The sequence below is a fragment of the Neopsephotus bourkii genome, unplaced genomic scaffold (assembly GCF_033783945.1).
Source record: "Neopsephotus bourkii isolate Nb327-2 ecotype Australia unplaced genomic scaffold, CSIRO-AGI_Nbou_v1 NB_567, whole genome shotgun sequence".
Lineage (NCBI taxonomy): Eukaryota > Metazoa > Chordata > Aves > Psittaciformes > Psittacidae > Neopsephotus > Neopsephotus bourkii.
The window spans coordinates 1,669,197-1,697,171 of NW_026901068.1; the positions used below are offsets into that span (position 1 = coordinate 1,669,197).

The window sequence follows — 27,975 nt, forward strand, 5'->3', positions numbered from 1 at the left end:
CCACCTTAAGATCGTAGCGGTTCAGCCAAGGATACCAAATCAGAGTTTAGTAGGAGTCTATTTGCTCAAGCTTTTTTGTAAGCAAATACTTTTGCTTAGAACTACTAAAACTGAGAAGTCTTAAGTAAGCTGAACACCACTGAGATGCACATTTTATTTTAGAAGATATGGAAATTTATATACCCAAGTTTCTTTAAAAAGAAAAAATGGCCTATTAAGGCATCTTAAAAAAAAATAAACCCTTGTATGGCTTTGGTTTGCTGAGATACTCTTCTACATTGTTAAAAAGGAAAACCATGTTCAAATAAATCTGACATAAAGACACATTCACATATTTCACTTAGAATTGACAGTTATACAGATGCCTACATGTGATCACAGATGTCTCCCCTTGTGATGACATGAATAAAAAGGTAATCCAAATGTTTATCTCACAGTAGAGGGCAACCCAGAAGTCTGTGCAGAAGTGACGTATAAGGAGTTATTATCTGGAAGAGGGGGAACCACAGAGTTTCCATTAGTGGGTGAACAGCTCAGTTTCAGTTTTTCCAAGTACTCTGCGTGAACAGGCTTGTGACACTGGAGGACCTTGATGGCATCTTCTACTTTAAACCATTCTCTTTTCCTTCCTGAATGAGTATAATCCACAAAGAAAAACAGCGTTACAGATCTGTAACAGCACCATTTGCTGCTATCTGATAATTCACTTTCTCTCATTTCTCCTACTTCAGAAGTTCAAGTTGTCAGGCAAAAGATAAGCATGAAAAGACCTTGAAGGAACACAAGCAATTCACTCAAGCTTACTGAAATGCAGTTAATATTAAAGCCTTTCAGATCACTTCTGAAGCAGATACTGCGCAGAAGCTCATATGACTGTTCATATGCTCCAAAAGCTACATCCAAGTCCTTACAGAAAATGATGTTATTATTTACTTGACTTATTACTGCTCTCCCACATTGCCATGCTGATCAGAAAACCAGTCTGAAGAATGAACATGCATGCATGAAGTTACAGAAGAATTGCTTGGTCTGATATAGAAAGCAGCATTCTATAATCAAAACATATCCATGTGTGGAGTTACTCAGGTTAGCCATATGTTTTAAAAGTAACATACCTTATACTAGAGATGTTTAGATTAGTCGTAAGACTATCTTACTAAGATAAGACTTAAGACCATCTTTCTTATACAAGTCAGCCCTCTAAAATTAAAGGCCTCTGAAAACACTTAGACAAGGCAAAGGATAATATTGTTGAAAATGGTATTAACTATTTTTTCATTTGATTTTACAGTGTTATAGGTACTATGCTTGATATTACGACACCTATAAACCACTTATTTAAGACCAAGGTATGTGGCCCCACTAGGGCCATTCATCCATTGCCAGTGGCAACTCCCCAGAAGGAAGCCAGCAGTAGCAGGAACAGACCAGAACTGGCCTCACAGGCCCAATACAGCTCCAGGTATAAAACCCCCTTAAAACAATTCCATTCCTGCTGATACTGATCCTTTTAAACAATGGACTGATCATCAGTGTTACTATATAGGGAAACTGACATGCAAATAAGGGTGCACTCCAACAGCTTGATAGTATTGTAACCAAACCATTCTCTCGCCACCTGAAACTGGGCAGTTCTGAAGCTACCCTTAGTTCAATGCCAGCCACTGACAGACCAATGGTGCCAGGCTTATGAATGTAAACACCTCCTGAAACAGCCAAAGCATAACTAGACAAGGTAGCATGTAATTTTTTGATACCAATTCTTGGTTTACTAAAACTTCAGCTGGACCAACACACTGAATGAAGCAAGCTTCTAGAATCTTTACCTTCAACATGGTGGAGCTATACATCACAAAGGATGTTAATCTAACTAAATTGCGTGACAGTGGTATCTGTATGTCATATACATATTATATGTATGTATATATAGAAGAACAGATACCTCAAGGTCAGCACTATCTTTACTGTAAAGTTAGGCTATGGTGAAAGTGAGTACCAGTGATCTCCCCCTCTGCCCCAAGGACTCAGGGGAAGAAGAACATCACCAAAAATTTCCAAGGATTTCTCTTTCATTTTTCCAAAGACATTTTAAAAACCACCCTGGAGCATCAGGCAGCAAAATATTCTACTTTATAAGGAAAAAATAATGAGTATAATATTTGGCCTTAAAAAAATAAAGAGCTGTATCAGCAACTACTAATGAAGTTTATTCCATCATGATACTTGGAATACCCTAGTTATTGTAAGAGTAACACTAGGCTGGAAGCAGCCCTAGCTATATGTGTACAAAAGCGTAGAAGAACAGCATCACAATTTGCAGTAATTTCAGTTTATAGAACAGAATTAGTGTTCTCCCAGAATGATATAAACTGCTTCAGAGAATGAAAAATGAAGGCTGCTTAATACATTTGAAGCATATCACATGAGGACAGAGAATGCGTTTACCTATATTAACTGAATCCTCCCAGTCTTCCAGTATTTCTGTCACCGTAAGAACATAAACGTATGTCCTGTGCTTCCGATCCTGGTTCTGCTTGAATGTTAGAAGTAGATGTTTTAATTCTCAGTAAGAAAAAAATAACTTTCAGACTTACCACAACTGTAAGATCAGCAATGACTCACCTCTGAAGGACACTTGGCAGTGAAACCTGATTCTTATTTTCACTAGAAGAACATCTGCACTGAGTAAGCCCAGGAGGATGGGAAACCCCAAGTTTTATTTGAAACGACTATTTTATTTTACTGATCTAACCACTACCCAGAAACCAACAAACCTAAACCAGTCCAAGCAAATTTGAAGATCGTAAAGTTGTGACTAAACTATGTTCTTGGTCATCCAGTTTAATATTGTCCATTAGTACTGCCCATTACTTATCTTTTAGGTATGTTGCATATTACCCCCAGTTTAGTGCATTTGCTAAAACAGTTTCCACAACTCATGTTCCTAAATAACAGGTTATGAAAAAAACCTTTGCAGGATGGAACTGCTGCATCATGTGGCTAGATCATCTACACAGTGGTAGCTATAAAGTTTCACTCGGCAAGCGAGGCAAATTGAATGGCCTATGTTTGCAATCATGACAAACACACAAATCATTACCATCTGTTCACTCGTCAGATTTGCCACGTTTGCAGCACTAACCAACTATTCAGAAAGCACACTGTTTTGAACAAGGCAAGTCAAATAAAGAGCCTGACAGAGGCAGCCTGCTCAGGGCAGGGTCACTGTGCCACAGTCAGCCCACCTGAGGTCTGCCTAGACATTACTCCCTGCTTGCTCCAAAGCGGGCTAGCAGCGCACTGTGAAAGGTGCAACCTGACTAACCAAACCACACTGCCCCTTGGAAAAGGGCTGAGCTCCTAGAAAACTCGGGATCATCTACGATTACAACTATATTAAGAACCAAGAGATGTTATGCCCTAGCTCCCCTTACAAATGGTTTTATCCTTGTGCCAATAACCATTCCTACTTAACTCCGTTTCACTACACTTAATATAGTTTTAAACTGTTGCTCTTTACTAGGAAATAAAAAAAATACTCCAAGACAGTTCTTTGTCAAGTGTAAATAGAGTAAATGGAGTAAATACATTTATAACATGTACCCTTTCTGGCTGTACTTCTGGAATATGAAGACTCAGCAGCAATGTCATTCCCATCTTTCTCTTAGTTCCATCCCCAGGTTGCAATATGTGGCCCCTTCCGTGGTACTATTAACTGCTTGTGGGGCTGTGCTGTGAAACTGAAGTAGGGCCTTGATTTAAGTTAGAAATAACCTAGAAAAACGCCACTTAGATTTTTCTCTCCTGTGGTCTAGACAGCAGTAGATGGCTTCAGAACATACAGCTTAATTATCAAAGCATTGTCATCCCTTGCAGCCTGTTTTAAGGTAACAAGATGATAGGTATCCCGTCTCATTTTGATCTGAGCTAGAAAATACAGAATACTTCTGCAGACTAACCAGCAGAGTTAACACAGACACATTTGAATGTATAGGAGCATCCAGGTGAACTCATAAACCCAAAACAAATCAGAAAAAGGGCAAGTACTACTAACTACAAATATGGCCTCCATACTTCACAATGGGAACACCTTTAGCACTGTACTGAATAGTCAATACATGACTAAGTCATTTTTCACACAGGAAATCCCTATTGGGAATACACTGCCTCTGAAAGTTGGTTTTATAATTGAACTGTCAAGATTCATACCTAACTGCTGGACTAAGGGACTTTCACCCATCATATAGCACAACACAGTTGATCTGAAGACTCATACCTACATTTCTATCATCTACTCCTGTCTAGAACCTGAGCAGAAGGTGGCAACACCAACAGTGAAAGAGAAGTATGTCTAACACATCCTCATACCATCAGTAGCTCAGCATCTGATGTTTATACTTCAGAATACAAGCTTTGAAGCACATACTGTTGCTAAAGGTCATATTTATGTTATCCAAAGCCTTAGTTTTTTTAGTGAGTCAAAGTCATAATGAAATACTTCATACACAGCATAATGACTCCATCAATTTAGGTGTGTGAAAGTTGACAAGTAACTTTGGCAAAATCTAATCAGAGAGGAAAAGCCAAAACAGTGCCCCCAAAATGCACGTGTGCTATTTCAGACATCCTACACCTTTTAATGTTGGCTTCATTATTTTTTTTTTAAGCTTCTAGAAGTTGTCTCAGTACTGATCCAATCTTTCCAGGGAAGTTCAAAGTACTTTGAAATCTTCCTATTCAAATCTTTGCAAATCACATAACCTGTCTGATGTGGCATTTCCAGCAGCATGGCAAAATTGTAAGCAGGTAATACTTAAGAACCCAAGCCCGATGTTGTAGTTTATCAAAGCTCACAAAAACCACCCTCCAAACAAACCACAAAAGCATTGTTTTTAATAGATAAAAGAAATAGCTCACCTCAAATACTCCAAGCAGTCTGCCCAGCTTTCCCTTTACTCCAGCCTATAAAACAAGAAAAGGTGTTAACATGTGCTTTTCATTTCAAAACCTAAAGTATCAGTTACAGCCTCCTACATCAGCATACTCCTCCTTGTTAGGGTTATTTAACCTAAGTTTTAATTAAGACAGTGTGCATTGCTTCTGGGGTCTTATGTTTTAGAGCACAAAAGCTTGTCCTAATGAATGGATTAAAGAATGCATAAATCTTTAAAGTTTACCATCCAGACCAAAACACTGTTTTACTTACCATGTTCTTTGTGTACTATATTTTATTAAAGAGATAAATGACACCCAATACTGAAATAATCCAGGGAAGCAGATAGGACAAGACAGAATTTAAAGTAGTACAATAACAAATCTAGAGAAGGAATCATTAAAAACCCTGTTACTATTTTATGGACAAACTTAACTCCAGTCTTCAAAGACAGTAACAAATTAAACTGTAGGTTACTGGGTGGATCTTGCAGTATAATAACTTCATGTACCCTAGTTTTCATACAAAAGTGGAGTTTTTGGTATGTAAGCTTAAATCCTTATTTTCATCCCCAATTCTCTACCAACAGTTTGGATTATTATTCTAGTTAGTAACACTACAAAACAATCTAAATTCAGAGTTTTACACCAACTTTTTTAAAAACAACCCTTACGTATATCAGCCTGTGCTTTGTGATTTTAATCAGCACAGTAAAGGTAGTTGTTACATTCTACTGAGACTGTAGGGGTTTACCCCCCTTCCACTCCCCAAAATAATATTTAATGCCTGTTCCGACAGAATCAGTTTTGGATCATCCATTTATTCTAAACAAAGCCTGGTCCATCCATATGCTTGAAACCTAAAAGCACGTGTAGTCTACTGGTAGAGAAAGCCACATTCAGATTTTATTTGTCCTGTTGTATAACCCATATTTAAAATAGGGCTTAGCACCAAGATGACATTTTCTGCCTTTCAGTCTTTGTTTCCAGCATTAACCAAAGAAGGTTACTGACCTCTTTATATAAAGGACCATATGGATCAATTATGTTTTAATCAATAACTCTGACAGACAACTGGGCAGGCTTTAGCAATAACTCTAACCAAAGATCTTACAAGTGAACGCTTTCTGTGTCTTTTTAAAGCAAGTATATGGCTGGGGTTATTTATTAAGCAGTTTTGATGAAGGAAGTAGGATCACAGCCTGTGCAACTCAACAGGCATTTTGCTTATCCAGAACAAGAGCTAGACCTAAAGTTACTGCAAAACTAAAAACAATATTCTTCTGGTTGTTTGCTGTGACGACAGAGATACCTGTCAGAGCTCATAAGTTGAAACACATAACTGGATGGGCTGGATAAGTGATTAAGCAGTATATTAATTATGAAAGAGGCAGATCCTTATTTTGGTCTGAAAAGGTCAGCTATGCCATAACAGGCACTCAATAAATATGTGGCTTTTCAGCCTGACAGAGCCCATTACAGGCTCTGTAGGTTTCGCAAACCTTAAGAAAAGGTTTTCCAAGTACAAGGAATTGCTCTAAAGGGACTATGATACAGAGGGAGAGAAAAAAAAACTTACTTCCCCCCAGTTTGAGAAAGCTTTTAAGATTTTGTAACTAAGCAGTCCTAGACAATGCCTTACATTACAAAGATATCTTAAAGGCAGGTCTATGAGCAACAGGACTGTTGAAGGGCAAAAATCTCACCATCAGTAGATGCAGGATGGCTTGTCTGAACCGCTAAGTGGGAGTCTGACATTCAACTGATAACCAACACACGGCATAAACACCACAGCCAGGTATGTTTACTAATACTGAATAGCTTTCATAGAAAAGTTTCTTTTAACTCACTGGTACTCCACAGTTATGATGTGTGATGTTGCTCTAAGTGGAATTTACTTAAAAGCATCTCTATTCTCTCTCCAAGCAAACCAGTGGTTTAAAGAAATACAATTAGCTGAGTAATTCTGAATGAAACAATTAGAAGCACTCCATTACGTTAAGTGTAAAAACTTCCCAACACTTATAATGAAGCTTTTATGCACCACATGTTACTATGTAAATGTGATTACTGTCTCTGATGAGTTGTTACTCTCTAGGCAAAGATAGGCGCTTCCAAAATGTAGCATCATTCCTGCAGAGTAGCACCTTTTGAAAACCACTATACCCTAAAGGCACAAAACAGTGGTAATTAGTGTCATGAATTTCCTCTGAAAGCAATATATTCAACTGAATCATCTTAATAGTTTAAAAAGTATCATCAACTTGACAGCAATTTTTTTAAAGTGCTTTTGCTTAACAAAAATATTTCCTCCAAGTTCACAGAATCATAGAACAGTTAGGGTTGGAAAGGACCTTAAGATCATCAACTTACAACCCCCCTGCCATGGGCAAGGACACCTCACACTAAATCATGCCACCCAAGGCCTCGTCCAACCTGGCCTTGAACACTGCCAGGGATGCAGCATTCACAACCTCCCTGGGCAACCCATTCCAGTGCCTCACCACCCTAACAGGAAAGAATTTCCTCCTTATATCCAAACTAAACTTCCCCTGTTTAAGTTTTAACCCATTACCCCTTGTCCTATCACTACAGTCCCTAATGAAGAGTCCATCCCCAGCATCCCTATAGGCCCCCTTCAGATACTGGAAGGCTGCTATGAGGTCTCGCAGCCTTCTCTTCTCCAGGCTGAACAGCCCCAACTTTCTCAGCCTGTCTTCATATGGGAGGTGCTCCAGTCCCCTGATCATTCTCGTGGCCCTCCTCTGGACTTGTTCCAACAGATCCATGCCCTTTTTATGTTGAGGACACCAGAACTGCACACAATACTCCAGGTGAGGTCTCATGAGAGCAGAGTAGAGGGGCAGGATCACCTCCTTCGACCTGCTGGTCACGCTCCTTTTGATGCAGCCCAGGATACGGTTGGCTTTCTGGGATGCAAGTGCACACTAAAGACGGCTCATGTTCATTTTCTCATTGACCAGCACCCCCAAGTCCTTCTCCGCAGGGCTGCTCTGAATCTCTTCTCTGCCCAGCCTGTAGCTGTGCCTGGGATTGCTCCGACCCAGGTGTAGGACCTTGCACTTGGCATGGTTAAACTTCATGAGGTTGGCATCAGCCCACCTCACAAGCGTGTCAAGGTCCCTCTGGATGGCATTCCTTCCCTCCAGCGTATCAACCGAACCACACAGCTTGGTGTCATCGGCAAACTTGCTGAGGGCGCACTCAATCCCACTGTCCATGTCAGCAACAAAGATGTTGAACAAGACCGGTCCCAACACTGATCCCTGAGGGACACCACTCGTTACTGGTCTCCAGCCGGACATTGAGCCATTGACCACAACTCTTTGTGTGCGGCCATCCAGCCAGTTCTTTATCCACACAGTGGTCCTTCAACAAATTGGTGTCTCTCTAATCTAGAGACAAGGATGTCCTGTGGGACAGTGTCGAACGCTTTACACAAGTTCAGGTAGATGACATCAACTGCTTTACCCCTGTCCATCAGTTCTGCAGCCCCATCATAGAAGGCCACCAGACTGGTCAGGCAGGATTTCCCCTTAGTGAAGCCATGCTGGCTGTCACCAAGCACCTTGTTGTTTTTCATGTGCCTTAGCATGCCTTCCAGGAGACTCTGCTCCAAGATTTTGCCAGGCACAGAGGTGAGACTGACTGGTCTGTAATTCCCTGGGTCATCCATTTTCCCCTTCTGGAAAATGAGGGTTATATTTCCCTTTCTCCAGTCATCAGGAACTTCACCTGACTGCCATGATTTTTCAAATATGATGGCCAGTGGCTCAGCAACTTCATTTGCCAGCTCCTTCAGGACCCACGGATGGATTTCATCAGGTCCCATGGACTTGTGCACGTTCAGGTTTTTAAGATGGTCTCGAACCAGACCCTCTCCTACAGTGGGCCTCAGGTCTTCATTCTCACAGTCCCTGCATCTGCCTTCCAAGACTTGGGTGGTGTGGTCAGAGCCTTTGCCATTGAAGACAGAGGTAAAGAAGTCATTCAGAACCTCAGCCTTCTCCAAATCCTGTGTAGCCAGTTCACCTGAGAGCTTCCTGAGGGGGCCTACGTTCTCCCTAGTCTGTTTTTTATTTGCTATGTACCTGTAGAATCCCTTCCTGTTACCCTTAATATCCCTAGCCAAGTTTAATTCTAACTGGGCCTTAGCTTTGCTAACCTGGTCCCTAGCTTCCCGGACAACATCCCTGTACTCTATCTTCCTTTAAAATGTGTCAAAGTTAAGTGCTAGAGGACCAAGAAATGATTTGGCTTTTTCCTTAGGTTACCTATAACGTTCCTACCTTCCCAGTTGTAAGCTTCTATATACATTCAATACACTATGTTCTAGACTTGGAACCACTTTGTCTCTAACAGCTTTCTTCCTTTGGCCTTTACGTATCCATGGCTGTTAAAATATGATTCTTTAAACAGAATTGTATAGGCTACCAGAAGTGTGTAAGTCTAAACTGTGCGAGAAAAGCCTGAAATATCCCAGGCATTTCTTTTGACATACAACCTCTTGAATTAAGTGCTACACCTCCCAGAATGATTTGCTAAGGAAGTCTATGAGTACTATGTAGATAAGGTCTCAAATCTTAATTTATGCATATATTTTAGTATTAGTCTAAGTCCAGCCAAAAGAGGGAAAACCGTCCACTTCATCCCATTCTGCCCTGGAGGTGATTCACTGTTCGCAGCTCTAGGCGTACTGCAGCCTCAGATGTGCAGTCACTTGCTGTTTGCTTCCTGTAGATGGAGCAAGAGTCATGCTGCAGTTTAATTCTTATGCTAACAGTCTACCGGAGCAGAGAGTTCCTTAAAATCTGACGGATTTGTGTTATTTTTAACTGTGCAATCTGTTGGATAGTACTTTAATGGCTACGCTTCTGAAGGCACAAGGCAAGGCTATTCCTGCCCCTTCGTTCAAACTCTTCTAAATCCCAAAGGGTTTCACTGTACCTGCCCCAATCTTTCAGCTGAAATGGTGTTTTCTTTACTTTCTGAAGTATCTACCTACCTAGTCCTAGTCTGTAACGCCCTATCATTTTTCAGATACTAGATGCTTACTGGAGCAGATTCCTCTATTTCCTGCAGGAGGTCTTAGATAGTATTACTGCCATTTCCACTGTTGTGGGTCACCCACCCTTCAGGATCGGCCTCTTCTTCTCAGAAGCTGTATTTATGCAGGTCTGGGAGAAGTTGTGTATTTTCTGGTAGGCATTTCAGTACATTAGTAAGTTCAAAGCAAGAGGCTCAGGTTTTTTTGCGAGATGGAGAAAGGAAAGGCAGTGGGAGGGTGCTCCTTCCATTTAAGAGGCTGGACATCATCAGCTTGCCACCCTTATTATTTGTATCATATTTCTCTTTGAACACCGCATGTACAAACAACTTTTATTTCCATCTTTCACACTATGCAATTACAGACTAAGCTCCAAAATCATTAACAGAGCAGCTCCTCATTTAGACGAGGTTTAATACCTTGCTGGGATTGCTTTACACTGTAACTTCATTTTGGAATTCTACTTTCAGGTTCGTAGAAACTTACTGTACCTGAGGAGCTTGACAGGTTATCTGAATTGCTATAGCCTGTGAAATGGCAGGCATATTTACATGAAACATAGTAAATATTTAGTAGAGGCTAAAAATCAGATCACTAGCATGAGCAAAACTAAAAATTATATTGTGGTGCCACACAGGAGAACTACAGAACAACTGCAGTGCAGACAGATCTCACTACAAAGATGTTTGTTTGGGTTTTAAAACAAAGACTTTAAATACACTACTGCTGGTGGGAAAGTGAGGGATATTTAGAGCCAGAGGGGTACACACTTTGAGCTGTTAGCATGCCTACCATTAAGAAATGCCATTGTAACTCCCACTACCAATTCTTCCATTTTAATAGACTAATATAAACCAATGCTTAGTTTGTGCATGACCCAATACTGAGGAAACAGTTCAAGCCAGTGCCACAGTGTGCCTCCTTTGAAGTTTATTCATTCACAAAACTCAGCAGTTCACTGTACTGTAACCAGCTTGCCAGGTGACATTGACCTTAGTTTAAAAATAGAAAGGACATCCATCTCTAGAAAGGTTAGTATGAATTTCCATGACTCAGATCAAACCCCTGAATACTGCTCTGGCTTTTCTTTAAAAGCGGTGCTTTGCAATCTTGTGGCAGCACACAAGATTCAGCCTATAACTTAAGAATATTTTACTTTAAAGCGTAAGCTTTTAACACTTATCAGCTACACCAGTTATCAAACCCTAGAAACTCTGAGGCTGTAGAACAAGTGCCACCAAATGACTTCTCCTTATTAAAGCCCCTAGCCTTCAACAACTCTTCATGTATTTGCAAGCCCAGCTCAGAACTGAACATGGCTGGCAGTTCGTGTCTTACTCCAGAGCATCATAAAAAATATACCCAAAAAGCACAGCTACTGTAGTACAAGTGAATAAAAATTGGTTTACCTTCTGAGCAAAACACCCCTGTGCTAGCACCACTCAAGAACTCTGCTGGGTTCTCCTCTACCTTTAGAAGCAGATTCTCTTGTGGTATCTAAGCACTGATGATGTTGGCACTTTGAGTCATTTACAACATGTAGCCTCTTACTGAAATCCTGATGACAACACATATTCTAAGCAGCTACAGACCAGCTTAACATACAACACACTGAAAGGTATTAAAAGCATTTGCCTAAACCATGTGTTTATATGTAACTGATTTTAAGATTAATTTTGTGTGATAACACTTAAATAAAACATGGATCAAAAGAGCTTTGTACAAGTGAAGGAGGCTGGCCTGCGTCTTCAGGACTCAAAACAGCCTAGAGTTGCTGAATAATGCAGTTCTTGACCAGAACCACCATGATGTGTGAGAAAATCTTGCTCTGCCCTGAGATAAAAAGTGAGGGCAAGAACAAAACTGAGCCATGGAAGAACCTCTTCACATCATCACAGCAGGTACTCACTCCTATTTCGCTTTTTCCGATTTGCCTTTTTTTTTGCCTGCTGATGTGAAAGCACACCCAAAGGGAAAAAGATCATTCAGAAGTAACCAACATTTTGGTATGTGTATGAACTAGAGAAGCTCACAGAGTCTGGGCAGTGTGTGCACTCCAATTGGGCTTTTACATTAGCAGAGAAATTTATACTAAGTTTATACTACATGACATATCATCCAGTAATATTCTGTACCAATTCCTTAGCTTAACCTTCTCCAGCACCCATGACCCATGCACTGCAGAAATCTGCAAGCAGAGCTACAGCCAGGACTTGGTAATGTTCCTCAGGATATTCCCAGGGAATAACCATGAGAAGCAGAAAACTAGTTATCGGCCCCCAGATCACAACTCTCACTGGTATACTGTTTTGCTATGAAGTCAGGCAGAGCTTTGTGCGTAGCACTGCATTCCCTGCACACTGAGAAGCTAGACCACTCAAGCAACTTCCAATAGTCAAACACCCAGCAGCTTTTGTGACATACTAACTGCAGACAGCTCCCTTTGAGATCATCATTCTTCACCATGAAAGAGAAAGAACCCCAAACGTATGACTACAGTTCAGTCAGCTCTAGTTTGACATGGAGATGAGATTTTACAATCCCTCATCTTGGACTGTGCCTTAGGTCAGATCAACAATTAAAACTACCAGTGCTCACAAGAACACTGAGCCAGTGACTGTGCTTTTTAATCCCACCCATCAACAAGTGACAATGGGGAATACCAGGACTTTCCCCAGAGGTGCTATCACCTAGAAGCCTAAATCTTTGCTGACTCATTCCTAGAAATCTGTACCTTTGCTCCTTAGACCACCTTGTGGCTGGCTGCCTCCTTTACTTTTACAAACACACAAGCACTTAATTTGAGTATGTCTTGCACAGCTTGAAATTGGCTCCTCCAGCAAAACTGGACAGTCAGAAAAGTCTGGAATAACTTTGTATCAGTATGGCTTATTTATACTTAAACCTTGCTGCATGAAGGCTGCCAAGAGCATTGAATACTGAACTAATCCGCTCCCTGTGTAAGAGTGGAGGAGGGTTACAAACACAGTTCACAGAAGATCTCATTTTGACACCAAATAGCAGGCAGCATTTGGTACAAGTTGATCTATATCAAGTTCCAAGCTCCTACAACCCAGCAGAACCAGCCTTAAGGCTAAGCAAAGCTAAACTACTACACAGCACAGCTAATGAAAAAAAAACAACAACAAAACATATTATACGTACTAATTAGCAACAATATTAATGTGTTTTGTGAATAGCAGTGGTCAAACTGGGACAAGAAAACTGTTTAAGACTAGCAGCAATCCTGTAGTTCACTCACTTGTCAGGATGCATCCGCTTTCTTCAAAACCTTACACCTTCTATTTAAGAAGTATGCTATAAAGCATTAAAAGTTAATCAGTGGTTGCTTATGCACTGCATAATTTCTAGCTAAGTCAAATGACTGATTTCTCTTGAAGTTTTGTTTTATCTAACAGTCCTGGCTTAGATACTGAAGTGACATTTAACAGTTTGCCCAGGAAAAATAAATAGCGAGTTAAACCCCAAATGTCTGAATTTGAAATTTAAGTGCTATACTAGAGTGGGAAACTGCACCAACTCATTAAGACTTCAAGCTCTGTTTTGCCTACAGGTAGGGGCAGAGATACAAAGGCAGACTATACCTATGGTGCTTTCTTGATACATAAACAGCCTTAAATATACTTAACATGGCATTTTTATTGTTGAGTTCTCAACTGCTCAGATAGATCAGTTTCAAATCCATTTGGTTTGGAACCTTCTCAAAGGTCTGTTTCTTTCTTTCTTATGTAGCTACACATTAATGGTTAGTTCACCTTCAGTCTGTTCCAGAAGAGCTGTGAGTCAAATGTTTTCTGCACAAACACAGAAATGCTACACTACTATAATATGTCATTTGGCATAAAGTCACAGTTCCACTTCCAGTAAGTGTTTATAAAGGCAGACAGAAATTTAGCTATGAAATGAAAGCATGCTGGGAAGCAAGCTAATTAGTTCACCTCACCACATTGTACCCCAATTGTAACACACACTGCAGCTCTTTGAAATTCAAAAACATAGACATCTCAGTCAAATCCTGGACAAAGGAGGTAGAATTCCCTCTCTCATCTTGGTTCCGCTATGAAGATAGCAGCAAGAAGCTGGATTTCAGTTTTACTGTTACCTCTTCATACACCTCTCTGACAGCTGCTCCCCCTGGTTCTTCTTCTGGTTCCATTCCTCCTCCTGGTACAATCCACTGATCTGGGTATCGGCTACTGCTTACCAACAGCACCTATAAATAATAGCAAATGACCGTTAAATATAGCTCACGAGTCAGGAATACTGGTACTGTCTATTTTTCCAGCAACGCACTCATTCACCTAGCCAGATTTGATTTAGAAATCAAACAAAACAGGCAACCAGGAGTTGCAAGAAGTAGGAAAAAAAAAGTGAAATTATTAAAACCCAGTCTTTTTAATACAATCAAGTCAAGATGATGTCATTGTACTCTCCTTACACAAACGCTTTCATCAGATGCTTAGACACTGTGAAAAACACACAGTACAATACACTCAGGAATGAAGATGTACAACAGAAATCTAACAGCATTATTCTCCATTACTGAGTAAGTCCTAGGGTCATATAGACCGTGAAGCATGAAAATTCAGACATTTTCATCACACAGAAGTTAAACAAGCTTCTTTTCAGTTACTGAAGTGTTATGTTATTATGGTACACTTCCAGTACTGCATAACTATATTATAAGGAGAGTACTTAATTGGCCTTGTCCAATTTGGTTTCTTCTAACATTTCTGTAAGAGGAAAAGCCACCACACACTCAATTTTAAATTATTTCTAGATTTAGTAACTTTCTTCCCCAAAACACTTTAATGTCACCTAATTTGACTGTAATCTGGACAGATCATTGATATATACCAATTTAAAACCCACTGTCTATAGGGCCTGTCCCTCATAATATTCAGAGCCAAGATGATTTTAGCCTCCAGTCCAAAAAAACAGGATACCTCATATTTGGAGTAATCTGCTGTAGAAGTTGACAAAAAAATAGATCTTGATTCAGGACTACATGGAAATAAACAGCTTAACTTGTATCAGAGAGCCATCCTGGTAAGTGAGACATAATCATCTGTGTAGTAACATGCTTCATGTCCTAGGCAATACTTACATAAGCCCTACTCTGAAGTCAAATGACAACTGTGGAGAGGCAAAGGCCAGGGTCAGTGCTCAAATCTTTAATAGCAGTTAAAGACCAGCAACAAGAACCTCAGTCTAAAGGTTAAAGTATTGACTAGTGTCAAATGGCTGAAGTGACAGGCTAGTCTTCACCAAACTTTATGATCTTTAAACTCATCCTCTCCTGGGTTAAGCAGGAAAACAATTCCTTGATGAGAGCAACAGAGAAATGCTTAACACTTACACTACATCCTTTTGGCATTCATAGAAATGCAATGTAAGTTCACCTACAGGAACTGGGAGTGTTAATTAAGATGACTGCATGGTTTTGTGAATGCAACAATGAGTGTGCAGCTAGCAGAGTCTTATCCAACATATCTTCTTTATTTGTTGTTTATTTTATTTGCAGTCAAGGTTAGCATTACTGTCCACTGTAAGAGAGTAACACTATTAGGATTAGGATTCTCCTCTCTGTTCTTTTCCCCCAGATTTTTCCTACAACAAATAAGGAACACAGCAGAGCCCTCATTTAGCACAGAATAGTTTTTAGCCTATGATTTAAATGTTCACATCTCCAGTCAACATAAATACTTTTTCAGTTATCTAAAAACCCTAGAATAAGTCAGTAAAGGCAGCAAGGTCAGACACAAATGCATCTCAACTTGATCTTTACAGCCAAAGGCTTTAGTTTCCTAGGATCCTTTGACATTAACAGAAGATTAATGCGTTCCCAGAAGGTACGCAGCTTTACTAGATGTAAAGAAAGTTTTTGAAACATAGGTGGATCTATATCACTACAAAGAACCACCACCTCAGCAGCTCTTAAACAGCAGTTGTAAAACTCAAGTTATGAATTCACTTGTGGGATCCCAGACATCAGCATTACACATTATTTTCTGCTGATGAAACTAACACTCACTGCAGTCATGTGGATGCCAGCAACAATGATGAACAAAAGGATGATTACATCACATGAAATCATTCCCAGCTTAGCAGAATGGTTTTAATCAGCATTCATTGTTTAGTTAAGGCTAAACATAAAATTCTTAATTACTACTAAGGGATAAATCGGGTTGCTGGTTCTGGCCATGTACCATAAAGCCAGGAATTTTTTTATGCCTTCCTATATATATAGTAGAGACTACTGCTAACCTGATCAATAGTCTATTGAGCTGGGTTTATATATCTGTTAGCTTTAAATTACCCTTTTAAGAAGCAGAAACAATACACATTAAAATAGATCAGCTCTGGTCGATGGGCTTTACGTAAGATAAGCTTCCAAGCATTACAGCTTGGAAGCTCATTTTGGCAGCTACCCAAATCTCTACTAACCCTGGAACTAAAGCAATTTCTTAAGCATCTTTCCCTCTATGCTTTATTCTCCTGTAACCCCACTGCTTTTACAGGCCGAATACAAGGGACCATACTAAGGTATATCCCCAAGACTTTCAGGTGCACAATTTCTTCCACTCAGTAAGATTAAGATTTGAAGCCACAAGGGCATGAGGCATCCATCACTGGGTGTGCCAGCAAAAATGTACTCAGTGGTAACCAGTTTCTATAAGAGCCAAGAACCAATAGCTAGCAGTTAGAAGACTCTGTGGTACAGCTGAACAGCATTCCACACAGATTCTTTGAGTTATGGTAGCAAGCAATCTTGCACTAAATAGCATTTTTTTTTTGTTTTGTTGTGTTGTTCATTATTCCATGTAGTGGATGTAATTTTCAGGTGTTTCCATCTCTAAGCAGTGAGAAAAGACATCTCACATTACCTGAATAACTAGGCTGTAAATATCACTTAAAAATAAGGACACCAAAAAGCTATGGTTAGTTGACAGTGCACTCATATGCCACAGAGGTGCAAAATCAACAGCAAAAAGCCAGCAATTCACCTTCTTTTAATACAAGATAATGAAACCAGGAGAAGAGAGAACTAGGTTGCCTGGACACCCAATCTTTTCTGAGGATGTTCATGTTCACACAAATTAAGTACTCAACAGAAAAGCAAGGCTGCAAAATCTCATACACCTACATGTTTTCTGACCTATGCACACCAAATTTTACATCATAACCTCATTAGGCTCAGACCAATGGAAGGACTTCCCATGCAGAGAAATCTGTGCCTGTATCTTTGAATGCAGAGAAAGGAATGAGATTTGTGTTGCATTACTTGCTCGTGATCATGTCTCTGAAAACACCTTACTCTTGATGATTCCTGTTCAAAAGATTTCCAAAGTACACAGTAATGGCATTGAATCTGCTTGCCTAGTTATACTGTGAAGTTCATCTTACTTCAAAGACTAAGGTAAAGCTATTATTTCCATAATATTGCCAACCGAGGAATCAAAGCTGCAGAATTCAGCTAAGAGAAGAAAAATTCTTCCACTAAGTCTTACTAGCCAAGTTTTTACCTTGTTTTCAATTCCCGGAATAGCAATGACCTTTTGAGTGCAGTGAGGAAGGGAAGCTGTTAGCCAGCCTACTTGTAATAAGCAGCTATCGATATGCTTAACCAAGACGTGGTTAACCAAGAACCCAAAGGTAATTACAGAGCACATGGCACCATGGGACTTGCTCACTATAAATGCCAAACCTGAAGACAAACAACTAGACATTTCTAGAGAAAGATGCCAAAGTTTTGGCCTGTTTATCGTTCTCAAGTCAAAAGAAACTTGTGAAACAGTTAGCTGCCATGTATTCCAGAAGACTAAAATGGCAACAGCTCAGAGTAATATAAATTATAACCACAAGTTATTCCTCTCTGTATCATTTTTTTCTCAACATATCAAGCACTCAAAAGGTAGAAAATGGCTTAACGTTATACAAAAATATCATTGTTTTCTATCTTCCTTAATTGTAGGGCATTGCAGCTTACCAAAATAATTGTATTAAAACACAGGTTATGCTGAAAAGAAAAAACCAAGGCTAAGGTTGAACCTTGCTACACAAAACAAATGCCCACAGCTGGATTCTTTTGATTTCAGAGTAGTCATCCACAATTTGAATGACACAACAGCAGCAGAAGCTACTATAAGCAGCTGCAAGGTATTTTTCTATAGCAGATATATAACTTGCAAGGAAAAACTAACTTACAGTTGGAAATACACCATTCCAATTCCACAAAAATTTGTCATTACACATCTTTAAGCTCTACTCTCCCAGCCGAATCACATCTATTCCTCTCTTCCCCACTGCACACCCCATTTTCTTCTGTCATCATTCCCCCTAGTCCACTAGCTATGTCCAACTTACTGTTTCAATTACCTGATGGAGATAGCCAAGTTTGCCTTTTTTATAGTAGAACTGGCAGTTAAAAGGAACAACTTTCAAGAGGAAGGGAATCAACCTCTCACCTCCAAAAGACCACCAAGCATGCGTGGTTCAGTTGCCAAGAACACTGTGTTGCTCAGGTGTACTAGTCTGAGTTATAGGAAAGATTGTAAAGGAAGCAAAAGGTACCTCTCAGGTACAAAACAGTGTCAAAATGCTGTTAGAGATAACAGATGTACTGAATGTTGTCACAGGCATCAGGAAACAGTAAGGAAAACATCCAATCCTACTCAGGAAAGAAAAAAAAAAAGCCAACCAAAGCCCAGGATCCACACTGATGGGAGTTAATATAGTATAGCCTAGCACAATCAGGATGGGAACTTCAGCCTAAACGGCTGTTCTGCCAAAGCTACAAGCACCTGAGAGGATCATAAAGCTGGTTTAATCCAAATACAGCTGAAACAGTCAGTCAAGCCCCATGTTTTGTTTAAAAACGGCCATAAGCAGATGCTCAGGGAAGATGACAAGTAGAAAATATTACTCCACAACACTTCCAACCTCCAATTGTTTTCAGCTCAGGAGCTTCCTTAAAAGTACTAGGAAACAACTCTGAATGCTACAATGGAGATTTACTGAGGAGCAAGAAAAACCACCTCTTACAAACCCTGGATTGTATTTCCAGGATTCACTGTATGAATTCCTAGGCAAAAGCACACATCTCCAATTAGAGAGCACATGTCAGCATGCTACTGTAGTAAAGAGATTTCCTTTATCAAATGCTTTCTGCTATTTTATGAATCATTCCCTCATTTCAGTAGTTCTGAAATAGCTTCTCAGTTCCCCTATAGGTTACTGGGGTATCCTTGTCCTACAATGTCATTGTCTCTCTTTTCAACTCCAGAAAGTGGAAGAATGCAATAGAGTTTACAACTTGCAATGCCAGACAGGTAGCAGTCAGTAAGAAACATACTTCTACCTTCCTGAAAATATTCTTGGGTGATTGCTGACAGTCCTCATTCTTTACTGCAACCATTTGCAAAATAACTTTAACCTGGAGATGCAATACGCACACAGTTATTGCGGAGTAGTAAAGATCCTTGGGGTCAGATTTAACAGCATTTTAAAGCTAATTAAAGTCAAGGCTGCAACATCTTTACTTTCTCCCTTACACTGGCACAATGAGTTTAGGATGCTAATCTGGCTGAAAATTAGCTTGTACCATGAAAGCCTAGTTTCCAGCCTGCACATGCTCAACGAGCAGTACAGAGCCATACAAGGGTCAGCACCATACAAACTGAGGCAGAAAAGCATGACTGCAGCTACCCAATTTCAGATCAGCCCAGGCCAATTCAAGAACCTTTAACAAAGTACTTCACAGACAACAGAGTGAAAAGGAGTCCTCAGCTATGAGGGAAGTGAAAAGAAGATTTAGTCTCAATGAACAGAAACTGGCAGAGCAGCAGAGAAACGCATAGCCAGCAGTACGTTAATCCTAACGTATATTAACTTGCACACAGCATCTTGAAATCAACCCAGAAAACTTGGTTCTACATAATATACTGCAGCATCTGAAATATCCTCCCAGCTTTAAATAAAGATCACTTTCTAAAGCAGCAGCATGATGCTTGGACATCAAATCAGTGCAACTTTATCAGCATTCTGAAGATGAATGGTAAATATATACATACATTTTGATAATAATTCAAAATGAGATCTGGAAACTATTTTTCCTTTGAGATCTCCCAATTTTAAGGCAATATATCAATAGAGAGAAAAACATCAGCCTTTTTCAGCAGTTGGACTTTAACTTGAAATTAAAATTTTATTGTTATACACATCTTATTTCACCTGAAATTCACATGTTTGGCTAACATGTTATAGTGATGCAGAATCCAAGTACCTTCCTCTGGCTATTTAAAGTACTTTGTTTTGTTCTTCAACTAAAGTGTTTGTATCATCAGGAACAGACAGCACTATACTACTATGGCACATCAGTCAGATCACATTTCCTCACCTCAGCAAGTACTCAAGTCACCTGTAACATCAGATCTCCCCATAAGCTTTAGTACGACTTGGACAATCAGATGTGACAGGTCTCATGATGCAGTGAAGGGTGTGGGTCTTCCACCCAGCCATATGGCAAAAGGAGATTCCTGGCTGCAAAATATCCTGCAAACAAACAAGAAACCCCCTGCCCAGTGTCTATAAAGGAAGTTTTACTTTTCATGCTCGATCAGCTCCCCAGTCCACTTCACAGTATGTTCTTCTTCCCTTATGCTTGTCAATACAGACCAAGAAAGAAAACACAGAAGGCAGTAGAAGACCTAAAATTCACTTTTAACTTTAAACCATGGCCTAATCTTGAGCAGGAGAACTGGGCTTTACCAGTTACTCAGCAACGTAATCTCTTTTACTAAGAGATCAATTTCCAAGCACTTGTCAGAAACAAGTGTGCCAAGTCTTTGAGAACTTTTCAGCTGGAGGTAAAGGCATGACATGGTTACTCCTTGACAAGCACCAATTCCCTGTTAGCCTTTTTTGCCTTTAAGATACTTGGGAAAACAAACAAACATAACTTTCACGACAGAATTTGTTTTAAAATATTCATGTTTATAGGGCTGATCCCACTGAAGTACTTAAGCACCAAGTCAGCTTTTTAAGTGTTCTACAAACAATACTGGAAAAGCTACATAACAACCTGTGGTCTGGGAACTCACATACCTGCAGAAGATGTTTCAGAAAATGGGGCTTCAAATCCTAGCTAGACATATCTGCATATAGGTGTACATATTTCTGAAAAAGCCTGCTACTTTGCTATTTTACAGAAACTGGTGACTTGGAAGTTTTGATCACCACAGAGTTAACTGGGACAATTCAAACAGAAACTTAACAACCCATTCAAATCCTCAAAGTAAACCTAAGATGGTGCAAGTAAGCTATAAAGGGTATTCTCTCAACTACCTAAACATAAATATTACTAGCTCAAAAATACAGCATCTCTATATGGGGCAAAACACAGTATGTTTTGTTGCAGGACACCTTAGCCTGATGTTAAGACAGGTAGAGCCATATTTCCTTCTCCCCTCAACCCATTTTAGGTAACTATCCACCCCATTAAACACATTTGTATGGCACAGACAAGGAATACCATAGGTACCGGAAAAAAATAATCAGGACTTCACAATATAAACCATCTTATGGTTGACTGATTTCAGATACTGAAAAGCCATGAGTGAAGAATGAAGCTTCCTGGTGTGGTGGACAGCTGAATTCCTATGGCTTTGCTGAACTTGCAGGCTTCTGCTGCTGGCAAGCAGCAGCAGTTTGTCGAAAAAGATCCCAACATGAAAGCAAGATGCATATTGCATATGTCTGCAGAAAGCTGTTATCCCTACTTCTATAGATAAACACGGCACTTGTTTTATAAGTTTGTTACCTCATATAAACCCTACCACAGCAACCTAATATTTGATTATACTCCTGTATGTTTAGCAGGGCAGAGACATAAGACAGAACAATTAAAAAACACAGTGGACCTAAAGTCTGTATTGAAACATGCATTCTCTGGTATTTTAAAATATGCCTATATTCTATTAGGCAATCACAGAGCAAGCTAAGTAACCTGAATCAGCCCATATATAGCTTTGGAGAACCCGGCAGCCTTAAATATGGTGCAATGGTTACACTCCAAATTATATCTGAAGGCACACATTATCTGTGCTTATAATCGAGAGCTTACACTGAAGGAGAGAGAAACCACATGGCAAATTCTCAGTCAAGCATGGATGATCTTTCATCACTACACAAGTTTATTTACAATTCCTAGAATACCCCATTTTGCCAGGGTAGCCAGGTGACACTTCTGGGCCCTGGTTTTATATATCAGGTTGCATTACAACAGGTCTTTCTGGTTTTCAAATGGTTTGGACCAATGCAAATAGGAATAACATTTTTACTGCACTACCCTTCTTAAAACCACTGCTAACATAAAGCAACAGCCATACAAAACTGAAAAACCCTACAATTTTTTAAAACAATGAAAGCAACCACCAGAACAAGGTGGTTCTTACAAAAGCGTTTCTTAAATCTTGATATTCTACAGCCCAAGCAATAAAATTCTCTAAATCAGACCAAAAAGGAGATACAATACTAGTAGCCAACAATTTTTAATTCAAAGTTACGAGCAGCAATTCTCATGCAAGTGTATGCTGTGCTACAGGGAAAACCACAAATCCACATTTCTCAGAAGCATGTGGCAGTACAGTTACCCTCACTACTGTCTCAATAGTAACAAAAAAACCCATCTATTTTCAACTCTTGTACGAGGCTTGTTGTGTAACAACAAAAATGACAAAATTAAAAACCGAAAAGCTTCAAGACTTCTTTTTGTGTATGAAGCTATTCTGTTAGATCTGCCAGTAGCAACTGCTGGCTGAACACTAAAGTAGGGCTTTCAATGCCATATTCAACTGCAAAATCATTAGAACACACTCAAGTTTTATATTCAAGGTATTTAAAAATAACTGCTCATTTACTGGTACAATATGTAGCTGATGGAAGAAAAATTAAACTAGCTTTTAAAATTGTTTTAGTTACCCAAATGAATACAAATATGTTTATTACTATTTGCTTTTCCTGCTTTAAATGCCTCATTCTCTGCTTTGAGAGGCAGGAATTTCCTTGCCTATCCTCTGCCCAGACCCTAGGAGAGCAGCATTTTACGTAAAACCAGTTTCTGCAGAATGCATAAGCAATTCCAACCCACAGAAGCAGTCGTTCCTCACAGACTGACAGAGGTTCTGTAGGCTTATCCTAAAGCTTCCATCCACATCTAGTTGCTCAAGAGAGACTTGTATGTCCTCATATACAAGTCCACCAGCCCATCCCAGGCTGCTGAATACCATCAGCTTTTGCACAGGCCTAACAGTTTCCTGCTTGTTCAAAGAAAGAGCCTGCAGCCCCCACACATTTCATGCCACACAGCCTTGTTTCATTTTGCATGGGATTTTTCCTGCTTCATTTCCAGATTTTTTTTTCCAAACAGACAGTGCCTGCAATTACTGCTTCATTTCCATTACGAATACAAAGAGCCAGCACTTAAAACTCTTATTCAGCCATCTTGCCCTCTCTTCAGCCCAAGCAACAACATACAGAGACCAAAACAAGCAACACTTTGATGATAATAGTCTAAGAGATCTTCTAAAACACTAGATAAAACCCAAATTCCAAAGCTGTTGGCCACACTGTCTATTTGGGGTTCCTCCAAGATTTTTTTATTATGTTTAAATCATACAATATTACAGTCACATGAAGGCTACTAATTCTAGACCAAAAACTGCTACACAGCACTATATCAGCCTATATTGAGTCACCTGAAGATAATGAAAAAGGAAGGGAGGATTTCTGCTGTGGTGCATCTGGACAATCATCAGTCATCTCACAAGTAGATGCTTTCGCCTGCAACACCAGCTCTCAAGACAAAGCAGAAGCTTTTGACAGGTTGCAAGACGGCAGGCAAGCCCAGCTTCCAGACCGTAACACCCAAGAGACCTGACTCAACAATTTTAAGTCTGGCAGCAAAGACTGCTGGTAAGCGTAATTGGACAGGGTGCGATAGCTGCAGAGCAGGATTTCAAAGGCTGTATTTCAAACTGGTTGCAGGGACCACCAGACTGAATTTTGCCTTGCGGTATTCTAGAGCCCACCTGTGCTTCAAATTAAGAGAAAGAGTGAACAGAAAACGAATGGAAATACAATATGGTTTTACCAGAAACATCCTTTGATACTACAGTCTTTTTCACGTTGCTTCACAGTCCATAAAGTTCAGCTGTAACACTGGCTTCAACAAGGCCATAAAAGTGGAGTGAGAATTACAACAGAGATAGGAAACAAACTAAGAAGCCACAACATACAGATTTCCCTAGATAATGATTAGCAATAGAGATATTAAATGTTTCAGTGACTGGCATGATTTTCATTGGTTGCAAGCACAAAAAGCTGTAACTGAAATTTGTAAGTCTCCAAATTGAGATGCAGTGTCTGTAAGCCATGGTATTAACAGACAATTTCATGCTGAAGTTGCAGAACAAGGATCACAGTTGCTTAAGACGAACATATTGCAAATCTAATGCCCAGGATGCTAGTCCTGGTACAAATTCAAAGTTCACAAGGTGGGAACAAGTAGAGGCTTAAACACCCCACTAATCACAAGATGACTACACGATAGCCTCACACTCATGAAAAAGACATGTCCTATCACAGTTTTTTCTTCTAGTACAGCTGGAGAAGTGTTAGTAACTTTTTAAACAACACAGTGAGATTCCATCTACAACTTTCCATCTACAATTTCTGCCCACATTCAAAAAATATGGCTGTCAAACTGAAGGAAATGAAAGAGCTGCCATGACAGAGTAAGAGAAAACTGGTTTTAGGAGATGAGGCTGTAAGACTCCAATTCCATAAAAAAAAATGCTAAGAAAGGAATGACTGCTACAGATGAAATTCCTAGAGATGTCAGAAAGCCAAGTGCAAAGGAGAAAAAAAAGCTAAAGCACAAGCACAACCAGATATGGAGTGACCTTTCAGAAAGTCAGAATGAAGTAGGAAGACAGGTTAATTCTAAGATTTGTATCATAAGATTGCTGCAGATACTCATTCCTCCAGATTGAAACTAATCAGCTTCAGCTGAAAAGTAGAACATGATCTGTTGAGAGTCTCAGAGACACTATCTGCAAATAATAAAAAGTTAGCTTCTACAGGAGTTCACTGTTCTCCTCTTCTTCCAGTCACCCAGATATTCCCTTTGTGCTCCTTCACAGCAGACAACTCCCTGCATTTAAAAGATCCCTGGAGATGTAGGTCAGCTGAAAATCAATGGTACAAATATCTAAAGAATTGGAAAAGAAACACTGAAGACATTCACATGGAGTCTGACGTAGACCAACATAGAAACTTATTAAGACAACAGGTTTCAAGAACAGAATCATGCCAATTCAGGGAATGTGGCTGGTGCTACAAGCTAATCACAAACAGTAGTTAGGCATCAAACGTCTAATGAATAGGTTCTGCCTTGAGATAGATGGAGCTAGCACTTGGGAAACAGCTCAGCAAGCTCAGGATATTGCCACTGCTTTTCTGGAAATAGCTTATCAGAAAACGATTTTAACTGCTTCCTCACCTTAATCTATGTCCCAAATCTGCCCTGGTGTTATCCCATTCATTTCATCCTCAAGTGTGCCTACTTGCACAGTGCCAAAGCCCAGCCTGATACTAGCCATATAGGTACTCCTGCCACAACACCAGAAAGTGCTCCAGGGCAACAGGGCTCAAACTTAAACAGGGTAAGTTTAGATTGGATATAAGGAAGAAGTTCTTTACTGTAAGGGCGGTGAGGCACTGGAATGGGCTGCCCAGGGAGGCTGTGAATGCTCCATCCCTGGCAGTGTTCAAAGCCAGGTTGGAGAAAGCCTTGGGTGACATGGTTTAGTGTGAGGTGTCCCTGCCCATGGCAGGGGGGTTAGAACTAGATGATCTTGAGGTCCTTTCTAACCCTAACTATTCTATGACTCTATAACAAGTGTCAGCACCCACTGTTTTTACTCAGCCCAGCAAAGCTACTGCCACCATCCTCAGCCTCAGAGGTGCTCCTACACACAAACAATTTTTTGAAGCAGCCAGTGGTCTCGCTGGGATGCAAGACTGAAAGAGAATACAAGAAATCACAGCAGGAAATGAAGAATGAATGAAAATTATTGACAGCGGAGACCCCAACCATGAACTTCCAACTACAGTTTGGTGCAAGAAAGCCATAACAGCGTCTCAGGCATTTGAATTTTAAACTGGAATAGCATCCAAAAATATCTACTTAAGACACATAAATGGAGAAGCACACTGAAGTATCAGATGTGTTGCTGAAACCAAAGATAAGCTAGACCAATAGCAAAAACTAGCAAGATTCCTGCTGGGCACTCTTAGGAAAACATGATCAGTGTGGTTGTAAGGTTGTATTTATACCACAGAGGGAATGGCATATACCAGAACACCATACAGCATTTTTGCCTAAACCCAAGGGTCCATGTTTTGAGGCAAGGCCTCTCTCTTTTGTGTTACATTGCTTAGCAGATGTTTAAGAAAGAAGTTTGCCACATTGGCAGCTCAGATAGACACTACCTATTTGCTGGAAGAAGCTAAAGGGGTGTGTGCGCATATGTAACTCAAACCCTAACCATTTTAGTTATTGTATAGCTATTAAGCAACAAAATGAAAACGGAAAACAGCATGTTTCCAGGCTGGGATAGTCTGTAAACGCATTGTGCAATGAGGACATCAGCAAAGTTTGCAGAAAACGGCCAGTGCAATTGACCTTGGCTAGGAACACAGGACAACTTTGTTGCCACCTCCGATTCTGCTGCAACATAAAACCCTGGCTGAGGGCTAGCCTGTACAACCGAAACCAGAACGCCAAACCCCTCCAGCCCCTGAACAAAGTATTTCTAAGCACCATTTCACTCTTCCGGTGGGAAAATGAGGTTTTCTAAACGCAAGGATTTTCTTAACCCCTACTAAGGTACGGTGAGGGGATTCGTCCTCGCTGCGCCATTACATAGGAGCCTATATTGTGCGCGTTATGGGCACACAAAGGATAACACAGGAGTCGCAGCCGGTGTCCGATCCCGCCCCGGCCGCAGGTGCCACCTTCCCGCCCTTCAGCCCGAGGGGCGCCGCCCGGCGCGCACAAAGGAGGGCGCCGCGCACGTGGGCCCGCGCTCGCCGCGCCGCACCGCACCGCGCCGCACCGCCCCAAGATGGTGGGCGAGAAGCGAGCCGCGGAGTCGCCGCGCCTGCCCCGCCCCACGGCCAGCTTCGCGCAACCCGGCTCGGTACGGCTCGACCCGGCGTGGGCGCCGCAGCCCGCCGGCCCAGCGAGCAGGGATCCCGCACAGCCGCTCCCTACCGCGGCTCGGGCGAGAGCTCTAGCGCGACTATGTGCTGTGAGGTGTCCCACGGGAGGAGCCCGCGCCCCCCAGGCAGACAAAGGGAGGCAGCACCGGCGGGGGATGGTGGAGCGGGAACCCCGCCCGACCCGGGCCGGGCCAGTCCCGGCGCCCCCACGTGCGCGGCGGGCTCACCTCGTCCTCCCGCTCGCTGCGGAAGCACAGACACGCCGCCCGCTTCTTGTAGCCCTCCCGGTCGTACGTCCGCGTCTGGTTCGGCTTAAATTTCATCATAGAGGCGGTGACTCGCCGGCTGTCCCCGGCCGCCGCCGCCGCCACGGCTCCGCTCTCCGAGCGCTGCCGCGCCTCCGGGACGCCGGCACGGGCCCCCCGCTCAGGAGTGGGGCAGGAACAAGACCGGTCCCAGCTGCCAAGCTTCTGTCACAGCAGGACCGTACCACCGCCCCGGGAGCCGCGCCTCGCCATGGAGGCTCCCCCGCCGCCCGGCTCGCCCCTCTCAGCCGCCGCGGCGGCCGCCCCTGCGCCCACTATTTAACTGTAACACACATTCCTGCGCCCGCGCGCGCCGCGCCGCACCGCGCAGGCGCCGGGCGCGGCAGCGGGCGGGGCCGGCCA

The 27,975-nt window shown here is 41.2% G+C and overlaps 1 protein-coding gene across 2 annotated transcripts; it reads right to left on the minus strand.

Moving 5' to 3' along the window:
• Positions 1 to 136: 136 nt before the first annotated feature.
• Positions 137 to 27,925, minus strand: NUDT4 (nudix hydrolase 4). Of its 2 annotated transcripts, none has more exons than XM_061351303.1 (5): positions 27,535 to 27,925; positions 14,124 to 14,234; positions 4,918 to 4,962; positions 2,446 to 2,533; positions 137 to 629 (listed from the first exon to the last, which is right to left on the minus strand). In XM_061351303.1, exons 1-5 carry the CDS (start codon positions 27,631 to 27,633, stop codon positions 427 to 429), a joined length of 546 nt encoding a protein of 181 aa, XP_061207287.1. In that variant the 5' UTR covers positions 27,634 to 27,925; the 3' UTR covers positions 137 to 426. The 2 variants fall into 2 exon arrangements, with proteins under 2 accessions (XP_061207287.1, XP_061207288.1); XM_061351304.1 differs by having other exon boundaries at positions 2,446 to 2,530; positions 27,535 to 27,921.
• Positions 27,926 to 27,975: the final 50 nt, after the last annotated feature.